This window comes from Miniopterus natalensis, chromosome 4 (assembly GCF_054644295.1).
Source record: "Miniopterus natalensis isolate mMinNat1 chromosome 4, mMinNat1.hap1, whole genome shotgun sequence".
In the NCBI taxonomy this organism is placed as follows: Eukaryota; Metazoa; Chordata; class Mammalia; order Chiroptera; family Miniopteridae; genus Miniopterus; species Miniopterus natalensis.
Window position 1 is genome coordinate 48,801,507 of NC_142084.1, and position 13,615 is coordinate 48,815,121.

Sequence of the window (13,615 nt, forward strand, 5' to 3'; positions counted from 1 at the left end):
ATGGGCTCTAATTATTTGATATTTTGTATTTAAATATAATCTTGACAAGATAAATGGAACAGGTATGATTTAAAAATAAACTTTAGGCAAACATCTTTAATATCATACAGAAAAGTCTTTGTACAGGTATTAAGTAACTTTCCATACATTATGCAGCCATCTAAAAATGGATTCTTTTTTTCTGAATAATAATAAAAATATATGTTAATAAAGTTTAGTGAATTCTTAAAATATTTTCTGGATGGGAGTGAAAGCTAAGTGTCACACCTGAAAAAAATAAAATAAAATTTAGGAATAGAGAAGTGCTATTAAAATGATATATACAAGAATATTTATAAAGTGTATGTGTGTTTGTGTATATCTACATGTATATCTATATAGATGATGGATGACAGATGATATATAGATAAATAGATAGACAGACAGGCAGACAGAAAATGCAGGGTCTGTGGATCTGAGAGCAGGTCATTTCTTAACCATGGAGCCTGTTTGCGTCTATTCTCCAGCCCCTCCCCGTGGGGTTATGTGGTGAAGACTAACGTCACCATGCATGTTCAGCACAGTTGTACTACAGGAAAGGACCCTGAAAATATGTGTTTCTAAGTGTTTTTAGGCTGCTTGCCCATCAGCCCATCCTCTCCTGTGAGAGATAGAGATTATTACTTAGGAATATATACAAATCTTGACCTAGGAGAGGAGGGGCAGATCTGTACCTTGGAACGTCAATAATTGGATCAAAGGCCTTAAGTCTCTAAGTCTCTCAGGAGCAAAACACCATCTCTGGCTCCCAAGGCATTTTTGCTATGCTATCACCCTTTACCAGGTTTGCCAGTGCCCTTGCTTAGAAAGACCCGACTCTGCAAAAATGTCAAAATATTCCTGGATAATTGTCTCCCAGCAGGTTTATCAGGAAGCGTCCCCAAAGAAAATGGGATTTAAGATTTGTTTGAAAATGGACACAATTTTCCTTTGGAGAAATTGAATTCATCAAACCAAAATCATGGGCAAGCTCTCACTTATGCTAGAGTGTCTCTGTGCCATAATGTTGAAAGCTTAGATTGGAAAGAGAAATTGATGCTAGGATGGAAAAGCTAGGAAGTCACTTTGTTGCCCTAATGCCGTATATCTTATAATGGTACCCACTGACCCTTGAAGGAGCATAAGCATTTTATCAAGGATCAGAAAGGCCTACTTATATTCTTTCTTTGTGTTTTCCTTTTGATTATAAATAAATATATAAATCTTTGCCAATTATGAAGGCAAAATATATTATTTTCTGTGATATTTACAATTAATTAATAAAAACCCATGAACTGTCATTTTAGGTTTGTAAGACTGTGATTTTTCCAATTAGTGTTCCCAAATAAAGTCTCAAAGATTTATCATAGCTATTTCTCTTCTTTTTAAAAGACATCATGCCTGATAAAAAAATTTTTTTTTTCTAAAAATCATGAGACTATCATCTACACAGCTTTACAATTTCTATGTAATATCTTTTCAAATACACAGCAATTAGAGAAGAATTTATCCCCAGGAAACAACTTGGGATAAAGTCCTTAGATTTTACTATTGGTCAGGAAGTAGGCCAAGGCCAGCTGGGAGACAGGGGCTCTGGGTTTGCGAAAAGCATCACACATAGGGACACCAATGGCAGTATGCCTTTAGGAATGAGGCAGGGGTTGTTGAAAGATGGGGCCTATTGATTAATGAGCATCAGATCAATCTGTGCATCCTTGCATTTAATTGTCTCAGCCCTGAACTTGGCAATCCATCACTTCCTGCTCAATTCCAGCAGTGAGAAAGACCCAGAATAATCAGGGAACAAAGTCCAGATAGAGGGGAACTAGAGAAGTGGCACTGTGTTTCTTACAGCCTAGGACTATACCCATTACTCTGTTAATATAATAATTTTTTCTAAAATGTAGCCATTACAATAAAATGTCTATTATAATGACTACAATCCAGTGCCAACATTCTCACTAATATTCACTAATAAAATAGGTATAGTCGTCAAATACATTGATTCTCTCTTACTCTGAGCTTTTAGTTAAGTGGAGCCTTATGGTTGGTTCTGGCAAATGGGGTCTGTTGTGGATGGAAACATTCAAGGAAGTCAGTTTGTCCTTCAGTAAGGAATACTGAGTGAAATCAGTAGATATCCTGCCAAATCCTTCAGGGAAAGTAACATGTGTGAAGCAAAATCTGTATTTTCTAAGCTAATAAGACTTAAAGGTTTGTTTCTTGTTTGGGGGTTGTTGTCTTTTTTTTCCTGGTTTGTTTGTTTTCAACTGTAACATAACTGAGCATATCCAGATTTATAATAATTAAATCAACTTTTACTGAACATGGCGATTTTCAGTGAAACTCATAAATAAACTCACTTGGAAAAAAAATTAATATTTCAGAAAAAAACAACCCTAAAAATAAAAATGCTATTTACTTCTGTTATTAAAACAAAGGAAGAGACTTGGTTTGGAAAGAAGGAAGCCTGCTTGGCTTAGACAGTCAGTCGATACTTTAGAAAGTTTGATTTGGAGGCCATATGTAAAAAGGATTTAAAAGGGGGGAAAGGGCAGGAAAATGTTTTAAAAAGCTAACAGAACAATGGTTGTGCAGCAGAGACAATAGAAAAAAAAAATGTATTGACATGATAAACTTCGAAAAAAAACACCTGATAGAATTTGCTGCATAATAAGATATGAGGAATAAAAGTTTAAATATAGCTATCTTTTCTTGAATGGAAAATCAAAGTTTTATAAACCAATTAAGCTGAAGTTAATTATCAAAAGGTTTATATGCAACCAAAAAAGACCCTGAATAGCTACAGCAATCTTGAGAAAGAAGAACAGAGTTGGAGGGATCACTTTACTGTATATCAAACTATACTACAAGGCCATTGTAATCAAAACAGTCTGGTATTGGTACAACAACAGACATAAAGATCAGTGGAGTAGAACAGAGACCCCAGAAATTGACCTATGCCATTACAGTCAGTTAATATTTGACAAAGGAGGCAAGAGCATACAGTAGAGTAAAGACAGCCTTTTCAATAAATGGTGTTGGGAAAATTGGACAGGTACATGCAGAAAAAAAGAAACTAGATTACCAACTTACCCCATACACAAGAATAAATTCAAAATGGATAAAAGACTTAAATGTAAGTCAAGAAAACATAAAAATCCTGGAAGAAAACATAGGCAGTAAAGTCACAGACACCTCACATAGTGGAATATTCACCAATATATCTCCCAGGGCAAGAGAAATGAAAGAAAAAATAAACAAATGAGACTACATCAAACTAAAAAGTTTCTGTATAGCAAAAGAAATCAGCCTCAAAATACAAAGGAACCCCACTGTATGGGGTTAACATATTTGCTAAGGATGCATCTGATAAGGAGCTAATTTCCAAAGTGTACAAAGAACTCAAACAACTCCACAAGAGGAAGACAATCCAATTAAAAAATGGGCAAAGGACCTGAATAGACGCTTCTCCAAAGAGGACATAAGGATGGCTAAGAGATATATGAGAAAATGTTCAACGTCGCTAATCATCAGAGAGATGCAAATTAAAACCACAATGAAGTATCACTTCACACCTGTCAGAATGGCTTCTATCAACAAGTCAACAAATGACATGGGCTGGCGAAGGTGTGGAGAAAGGGGAACCCTAGTGCACTGCTGGTGGGAATGCAGACTGGTACAACCACTATGGAAAACAGTATGGGGGTTCCTCAAAAAATTAGAAATGGAGCTGCCTTTTGACCCAGTGATTCCACTCCTAGGAATATATCCTAAGAATCCTGAAACACTAATCAGAAAGGATATATGCACCCCTATGTTCATAGCAGCACAGTTTACAATAGCTAAGATCTGGAAACAGCCCAAGTGCCCATCAGTAGATGAGTGGATAAAAAAGCTGTGGGACATTTACACCCTGGAATACTATGCAGCTGTAAAGAAGAAGGATCTCATACCCTTTGGGACAGTATGGAAGGACCTGGAGAATATTATGCTAAGTGAAATAAGCCAGGCAGAGAAAGGCAAATATCACATGATCTCACTTACATGTGGAATCTAAAGAACATAATAAACTGGGGAACAAAATAGATTCAGTGACATAGAAGCATGGAACAGACTAAGGGATCTCAGAGGGAAGGTGGGGAGAAACTAACCAAAGAATTGATATACGTATATGCTTAACCCATGGACACAGACAATAGTGTGGTGAAGGCCTGGGGAAGAGAGTGGGTGCAGGGTGGAAGCAGTCAATAGGAACAAAAGGGACATCTATAATATTTTCAACAATAAAGATAAATTTTTAAAAGGCTGGTGTGGCTCAGTGGTTGAGGGTTGAACCATGCATCATGAGGTCGAGGATTTGTTCTCTGGCAGGGGTGTGCTGGAGTGGGGGGGCAGCCAATAGATGTTGATGGATTGATGTTTCTCTCTCTCTCCCACTCCCTTCCTCTCAAAAATTAATAAAACCATTTAAAAACCAATTAATGATGAATAGTTGGAAAGAACAAACCTCTGATTAAAACTTACTTAAATCTGTTATTTTCAATTTATAGGAGAAAAAAGTTTTATAATATTTTATCTCTTCTGGAATTTTTATGATCTAAAATATTTCATATAATTTATTTTGCAGCTTTACTGCTATGCTTCCCACTCTGTTCCATAGATGAGGCAGTTGTACATCAATCATACCTCAACAGAGCTATTTTTAAAAAAGAAAGAAAGCTAACATCTTATTTACATATGTATGCTTGCTTTTATTTTTCTCTTTATAGAAAGTTAAAATTTTTATAATACAGTTGTTTATATGTATATTTATTTTATACTTTAAGCAGGGACTGTTCAAGACAAATCATTTTCTTTTTTTTATTTCTATGTAGCAACAGAAATGTCTATGTTGAAAATAAGCAATTATAGAATTGCAATTTGCTTAATAATATACTAATTTTGAGGGTGGCAATAAAGAGCCCGTGCCAGAGATTCTTTCTTGTCTAGATAAACAGAAAGCGGAGACTAAGGGAGTGCGTTGCCAAGTCCTAACCGGGGTTTGCTCTCGTAGGTGATCACGCAGGCCGGTGGCAACGTGCCGCACCACACCATCCACACGCAGCCCGTGGGAAAGCAGTTTGACCGGGTGGATGACTTCTTCATTCCCACCACGACACTGCTCATCACCCACATGAGGTAAGTGCTCAGAGGAGCGCTCGGCTGTAGACTTCTCTCCTCTTTGACTGAAAGCCCGTGACAGACCCTTCAATTACACAGCAAACACACAAAAGTGCACATGATTTAGTTTTGTCTCAGGTGCTTGATGAACTTTTATTCATCAACATTAGTGATGAATTTCCTGTCATATATTTCTTCGTAAGCCTAATAGAGAAGTGAATTGATAAAGATAGAGTTGCAGTTTTAAATCAGTTTTGCAGTGATTATTTTTGCCAATGCTCCCTACAGTCGTCTTAGGCTTTTGTAAAATGCTGACATCTGTACTTGACAAATGAAAGAGTCACTCTCACAGAAATCTATTCAATGCATTGTAATAACATTTTTGCATCGCTTTTTGCCTATTTAGAAATGAATATAAAATTGTATTAAGAAGTACGGTTAGGTTGAAATAAAATGTTTGCGGTCTGCCCTTTGAGAAAACACGCTGCTGGCACGTTCTATCTGCGTGTGTTTACAAGCGGTGAAAAAGTAATAGTTTCTAGTGACATCACTCCACAGTTTCATGGAAGCCGTTTAAATGCTTAAAAGGGGGAGGCTTTGGATATATCACAATGTCTAGTATTAGGTATCTTAATAATTTATTGAAAAAAAAACTTAAAAATATTGCTTAATAGTGTTAGTGAATCTGAACCAAACTAATTTTTTGATCTGTTTGTCAAGTGAATTCTCCCGAGGGGAAGCTGCTCCATCAATGTTATATGAGCCATTATCTGATTCTTGTGTGTATTTGTTTTCCTGCATTAAGTTGAAAATTATCTCATCAAAAAGTAGGAGCTGTAAGAATTCTGAAAGAGCGCAAAATTCAACTTGCAAAAATAAAAAGGGAAATTAATAAATCAGAATTGTGACTCACAGTCAAGACATTTTATATAAACTGGTTTTTGTGCTGCCAGTATGTTTTCAAAGAATTTAGTATATTTCTCAAGCAGTTGACCATTATTTTCAGAATGCTTGCTATGTGCTCAGCAATAAAGTGATTAAAAACCATAAAATCCTATGACAATTATTACATGTTTATATGGAAAATAAGTAGAACTGAAAAGTATTTATATGCATCAAAGTGATAATTTTTAAGGTCTGGCTGCAAACACTATAATAGTTTGGAGGTTAAAGAGATCAGCATACGAACTGAAGATGGTACCACTGGAGATGTTACCTAAAAAAAATATATGTTTTTATACTTATTTGATGAAGATAAAATTTTATTTAATTGGCATTAAGTGTTATGATTAATAAATATTCCTTTGCTATTTTCACATGGTTGATAAATTTTTAATAATCAATAATTTAATATGAAACACTTGTACCCCATTCTCCCATTTCCTATTACTCTATTTAATTAATCAGCTTTGTTTTTTTGTTTTTTTTTTTAATGCACTATTAATGCAGTTATTTAGAGCAAAATCCCTGTGGTTATGAAACCAATAGGTTATTAGTGTATAGGTTTAGGTATTTCTTTTACCTTACAACAAGTGAATTGTATCATGGTAAAATAGCTCCCAGAAACAGTTTAACTTTGTCTGGATGCAGTAACAGCTGTATGTGTGTGTACTTCTGTGTTTGTGTGTATAATTGATATGCTTTCAGAACACAGCATCTGTTTAGGGTCAACATGACTACTACCTGGCTGGAGATGGAGCAAATAGTAATTACAACATCCACATAATGTGAACACATATAAGGCAAAATTGTATTTTAGTTATTTCTATATATTATGAGAAACATTGAAAAGTATGCTTTAGGATATTTTTTAATGTTTTTATTCCCTTTAGGGATGTATAATGGAATGAGTGAGTGTTTTGCCAATACTTGTAAGAATACTAAATTAAATTATAGCAAACCTACCTGCAGATAGATCCCATTTTAATGAATGTGAAGGATCCAATTTCCTATTGCACTTCAAAGTAATTACTCCTGTTACTAAAGAGTAAGATTAGCATGCATTTACAAAAACAAACAGTTAACTATGTAAAGTATTTTAACATAATGAGGATTTATCCCACATCAGGAAACCCTGAGGGACAGATAGGGTCTTTTCTCCTACCAATTTCATGTATCATATTTTTCTGACCAAATTCCACATGTGTTTAACTAGGTGTTGCTGAGATTGATCTTTTTATGAATTGTGTTTTTCAGAATTTGAGACCATTTTCTCACTGTTACACTTGGCATACATTTCCAGGTCAATCAGAAGGCCTGACACAGAATGTGTTTTTAATTAGTATTAGTTTTCTTCCTCTGACCTCTCTTCACATTAATCTGTTTTTTCCTCTGATGGCAACGCCCTCATTTCAAATAATTTATATCTCCCATGTCTGAAAAGCTCCTGGACACGTGTCAGGATTTTATATCCTTGGTGCCTAAAAACCTGTAGGCACTTAATTCATGTTTCTCCTAGGAACAGGGATAAAGAAGGAAGAAAGTACTGCTCTGTTTCCTAAACCAGAATATATAGTGTCTGGGGAAGAGCAATATATCTTATACACCTCACTGCATTTCTCAGCAGGTAACACAATATCAAACATGCAGCGAGCTCCGAGCTCAGCATCGGGAGCACATGAATTGTGAATTGTGTGGAAGCAGCAAGCAGCAGTAATGAGAACTTACACCTCCTGTCAGACAGACCTAAGCCTCAATGTCCCAGCAACCCCATTTGCCATTGGCTCCTGTGGCATTTGCCAGCTTACTTCATTTTTTCCCCTAAGGATTGGCATAAAATAATGTTTGAATATTAAGTTGATCATAATAGTTGTCCAGACTACTCATGATCTACACTGGAGCAGGGAGTCCCCTGAGAGTAGTTACAATTTTGCAGTAAGTCCCTATTTTTCCCTTTTTGGGTTTCTTCTCTTTTTTTCTCTCCACTTATTTTTTTTCATTTATCTGTGTCTATAATTCTTAACTTGTTTAATCTGGTCTGTAAATTATATCAAGATTTGAGAAATTCAAGAGAACCAAAATCTCTGTGTAAATTTACATTAAAAAATAAACTGGTAGTTAGAAAAAAAACAAACCTAATCAATGTTTGCAAGAGCATTTGAAATTCTCAGCACTTTAAAAACCTTTGAGAACCTAATTGAGGTCCCTTTTCAATGGCCTAAGGAATTTGAATTTTAGGAAACTAATTCTACCATTTAAAAAATATTTGAGAATGAGCGCCTGGTCCCACCCACTCATTCAGCTCCTCACCTGAATTCCATCCCACGCCCTGAGCCTCACAACTTATGCCGCATGCACTTATTCCTATTTTTTACTATAGAGTAAGGGCTTATTAGTGAAAATACCTCATTTTGATTTTATTTCTACCTTCCTTCTCCATAGCAATCAGATTACCTGAGCCCTAGGCTAGGGATAAACAAAATACATCAATGCTACCTACTCTATGTTTGATCTAAATCAAAATGGTCTTTGATATTGTAGTGTTCTGGTTATTGGACCAAAAGTGTGTCCCTGGCTTCCTCTCTCTTAAATATGAGTGCTTGTCCAGGACATAACGCAGAAAAACTCCAGAGCAACACCCAGCCATTCTTTAGACACGCGCCTGTGAGCCCACTTGTGGCTAGGATCAACTAAAATTCCTGGGAGATGAGAGAGGTTGCATTACAATCCTGTCTCCCCAGTAGTTCTGGTTACTTGCTGAGTTTCTGAAAGGGAATAAATAAATACTTATTGAGTTTATTTTTAAAGGTTATTAAAAGTCTATAGCAGATTTTTGGCTTCTTATTGAATTCATTGGCGAGACACTGGTTAACAAAATTATGTAGGTTTTAGGTGCACAATTCTACAACACATCACCTGTACACTGCGTTGTGTGTGCACCACCCAAATCAAGTCTCTGTCCATCACCATTTATCCCCACTATACCCTCCACCACCTTCTCTCACCCCGCCTCCACTGTGTGTGAGTCCCTCCTCCCCAATTATTTACGGAAAATTTAAATTACTTAAAATTTAGTTAATAATGATTTTCTGATGCTTATTGAAATATACTGATTCAAATCACTATAATTTTATGGTTTTTCATTTTTAAGTAAGAATAAACACTTTGTATCATTTGTTTTGTTAATTTGAGCAGAAATAGTTCCACTGAATATTTAATACATGATGTATATTTTACATTTGTAATTCATTCCACATTTTAGTTAACTGGCAATATATATTAATTAGGCACTCTTTTTCACACTTGCAGTTAATAGATAATTTTCTTTAAAAACCTTAAACTTCAGCAAGTAATTCAGAAATCCTGAATTATAAATCTAAAATTAAAGAGATTATCCAATGCAAAAAAAGTGTGTTTTTTAATGACATGAGAAATATAATTTTCTTATATGAAGAATTTCAACTTGGAATTTGTTTCTATATAAAAAAATATCTGGGTAAGTAATATTAAAATAAATTGTTAAAATGAATATACATGTATAATTCTCAGAAGAATCAATTATGTCTATTTAATTTATAAAAATTAAAATAATAATTCATTATTTTTAAATCAGAAGCACTCTACAAATGTAAAGCAAAATGTTTCATTATTCTACTTATAATTTCTACCCAAAGAACTAAGTTATTAAAATATCATTACATGTAAATAGACATATTTAAATAATATTATAGTTCTACTACTCTTAAATTTTTTATGCTATGGCTAATACATGGGGGATTTAGTAGTTTCTGTTATCATTTTTTTAATTAGCAAGATATTAAAAAGTAATCTGAAACTACATTTTTTTTTTAAAATGGTGTTTTACAATGGTTGTATTACAATGGTTGTGTTAAATTCCAAAGCAACTAAACTTTATAAAGAACACTTTCATAATTGATTGCTATAGTTTTGGTACCATTCTGAAGAGAAAAAATTAAATGTTGATTTCTTGTCATGATATGTGTATAGATTACAACTTTCTCTGCAGGTACTACTAGAGATGGTATACAAGGAATGAAAAACAATTGGTTTGCACTAATTTATCATGTTACATATTTTTTTAGTTTTGTATAGAGATTAGGGGGGTGAGGATAACTGAAAAAATAAGAGAAGCTACGGAGATGGCAGATGTCCAAGCAGTGAGTGATGAAATGTTTTCATGGAACCTCCCTTGAAAAATTTTTGATAATTCTTCCAAAGAATGATTTATTTTTGGTTAATGGGGGATAAAAATGAGAACTACACGGAGGCCAGTGTAGTGTGGAGATGGGAAATTTGATACAGGTTAGTGCAGGATTCCAAGAACACCACAAAATACAAGCAAACAAAAGCAAGAATCAGCAGGTGCCTTTGTTAGAGCTTTTGACTTGTTAAGAATAAAAATAGTTGGAAGGTAGACAAGAGGATAGCAGAAAGATATTTTTACCTAGGATACAGCTAACCTTTGGACTATTTAGGGCTATAAGTAGATATTGTTTAAAATTTTCATTGACTGACTCCTATCTTTGATACAATTTAAAAACAGGTGCCACTTAATGAGCAAAGATGTATTTATAGCCTGACCCTTGAAACATCTGCAAATCAGGCTTCTTCCATCTTTAGTCCCCTCTCAAGTTAGAGTGCTACGAGAGACAAAATTAATCCCATCTAGTCAAGCATGCCCATGTCATTTGCCACCGAGGATACTTGTAGTAAATGGAAGAAGGAAATTACTTCTGATTTACATACTACTTTAGGACTAGTCCTATAAGTAGGAAGGGAAGGTGCCAGCTTAGGTGGTACTATTTAAGATGCTTTGAAAGGCTGGCCTGCCCTTTAAGTCACCCCCAACCACCATTCGATTGTGTTGCTTAGAATTTCAAACTCCTCCTCTTGTTTCTTTAGGTTATATTTCTCTAGAGATCTACCTTTAAAATGCTCCTATTTGAGAGAAAAATAGAGCAGTAAGGAAATTGATATCTTTATTATTGTCATTTTTCTTCATGGGTTGATTGGTTGATTATGCGGTGTCTTAAAATTAATGTTTATAGTTGAGAGAGAGAGAGTGTGTGTGTGTGTGTGTCTATTATTTCAATCGATAATTACATGAGAAGCAATAAGATGAACAGAGTAGATCTGTAAATCACAGTGACAGGGAGACCTTGAAAGCAACAGGCAGTTTTATAAAAACCTGAAAATGCCAGTTTCCACACTTTTTCCCCTCTCTCCACTTAACTTGCTGAATAAAATAAGCAAATAAAGATACAAATAATTTTTCAAAAATGTCTTTTTAACATTCTTCCCTTTCTCACCACATACCCACCCCTAGATGATGTTAATGTTGAATGAATATCTCAGATTGGCTAATTCAGGAATTCTGTGGAAAGTGGGCCATAGTGTTATACTTCAGTTTGGATGAGTTGGAGGCACTCTTTTAATACCCTCAACACCAAATGAGTGTTATTGGTGAAAGGGCATAAGAAAGTTACCAGCGATTGGACCTCGGTTCAGCAACCTCAGTATTTGAGTTCTGGCTAAGAAATAATTCAGAACCAAGACTTAAACACAAGCAAAAGATTATTTAGAAAGTCACTGAGGTAGGAGAAGTGAGCTGTGGAGGAAGTGAGCCGGCTGGGCCATGTGGGCTCAGGAAACAAGTTACAGAGGCAAAAGAAGGACCCTTGGAGCTTAGGAGAAGGAAAGGCAAGAAGACACACTTAAAGGAAGAAGATGCTGGCAGAAAGAAAGAGAGGGAGAGACATTTCATGCTGGATAAAGAAGGGGGTAGGGAAAGGCTTGGGTGGAGATTTTAGGGGAGAAGCTCAATAGAATGCTCAGCAGCTTTCCAAGTGTGTGGTCTCCAATGATTGTTCGGCACCAGGGCAGGGGGTCCTTACTCAATGCAGCTGATCCTGAGGTCAGCCGTGTTGCTTATCTGGTTTTTTTGCTTTTCTGGGTCTGAAGCTGACACACACCTGAGGCCTAGATGTTATCTCTGATTTGACCAAAACTCTGTCTCTGTGGTCAATAGACCGGATGCTTTGTTCCTAAGATTATTTGATGTGGTTCAAAACCTCGTACTCCTGAGGGCTTAACGCTTGAGGGCTTAATGCTTGCAAGGGCTTTCATGGGAGTCATAGGAGGCTATTCTTCGGCCCCCTTGTTCTTCCTCTAAGGGGTTCTACCACATGACTAAGGACTTGCTAAGGGAGGGAAGGTCACCCTGGGGTCAAGGTCCTTGTTTTCTCAGTTTTGCCCGTTGCTACGTACCCAGGCTTTCCTCCCCAATCACCCTCAGTATCTGGCCTATCATTCTTGCTCTTCTCATGCCTGTCTAACTGCCTATGCAGAGTGTAATGGAAGAGTGTGTATGTTATGTGTCATTGAATCTGCTCCAACGTCTGGTGACCCTGTAAATGAGAAAGGTTCACAATGTCCTGTCCTCAACAGCCCTGCTCAGCTCCTGCAGACCCGTGCCTATGGCTTTTTTATGGAATCAATCCATCTCTTATTTGGTCTTCCTCTTTCCTTCTGCCTTCTATTTTTTCCTAGAATTTTTGTTTTTCCAAAGAACCCTGCCTTCTGATGGGCCCGAGGTAGAACAGGTTTAGAATGTAAGAGTGCTTGCAGTCAAATGTGACAGTAAGGAGCTAAGGGTTTATTCCCTTTCAGATTTGTCATAATCCAGACAGACAATGGCTATGGCTCCACTGCCAGAGACCAAGAAAACTGAAAAAAGTAGCAGGCACCATTCTGGCAGTCTTAAGAGGAGTCTATAGCACTCCTTTTCTGTTATAAATTACAGCAAGAAAATGATTAAGACAGGGTTGGGTTTGATATATGTTTCCTTAAAGCTTCTCCAAGGGAAAAATAAACATTCTGTGAAAGTGAAAATAAAGTATATCATTCCCCCTCATATTTTATCAAATCTGTTAAAGCAAAATTATATATATATGGCTAGTCATATATCAAAACAACTCTGCACTTGTGACTTGATTCACGGACAGGCCAGGTGTATCGAGATACAATTTCAGCACTAAAATTATCTGGTTGCATTGAAATCCTAGCACATCAGAAATTGAAAATATCAATTATTCAATTAACTTTTAGGAAAAATATACTCTTAGGATAATAAGCAGCAATTGAAATCATTGCAAAAATTGATTCTTAGATAAAGATCTCACAAAATCACAATTCAGTGAAATTTAATATTTTTCTTACATTCATACTTATACGCTAATTCCTCCCACAATGAACTAACAAAAAAATGATTCCAAATATCCCAGGAGCCAGAGGCCTTTCTATCTATATTCTCTCAAATAGTGAATATATGAAACATTTATAAAGTCTGAAACTATGACCTCTTTCCCTAGTTTCTTTGCTTCTTCATTCCCTCTACTGCACGTAAACACTAACTCTGGATTGTCAGGACTTCCTATCTGCTGGGATCCTTACCTCCCTAGAGCCTAAGGTCTAC

At 35.9% G+C, this 13,615-nt stretch overlaps 1 protein-coding gene across 1 annotated transcript in view; it reads left to right on the forward strand.

The window, feature by feature from the left end:
• The window catches only part of FSTL5 (follistatin like 5), a 491,494-nt gene that overhangs the window by 441,956 nt on the left and 35,923 nt on the right, over window positions 1–13,615 (forward strand). Inside the window, exon 14 of the mRNA XM_016200335.2 lies at window positions 5,075–5,199. Coding sequence (XP_016055821.2) covers window positions 5,075–5,199 — 125 coding nt within the window. The remainder of the gene's footprint in view (window positions 1–5,074; window positions 5,200–13,615) is intronic.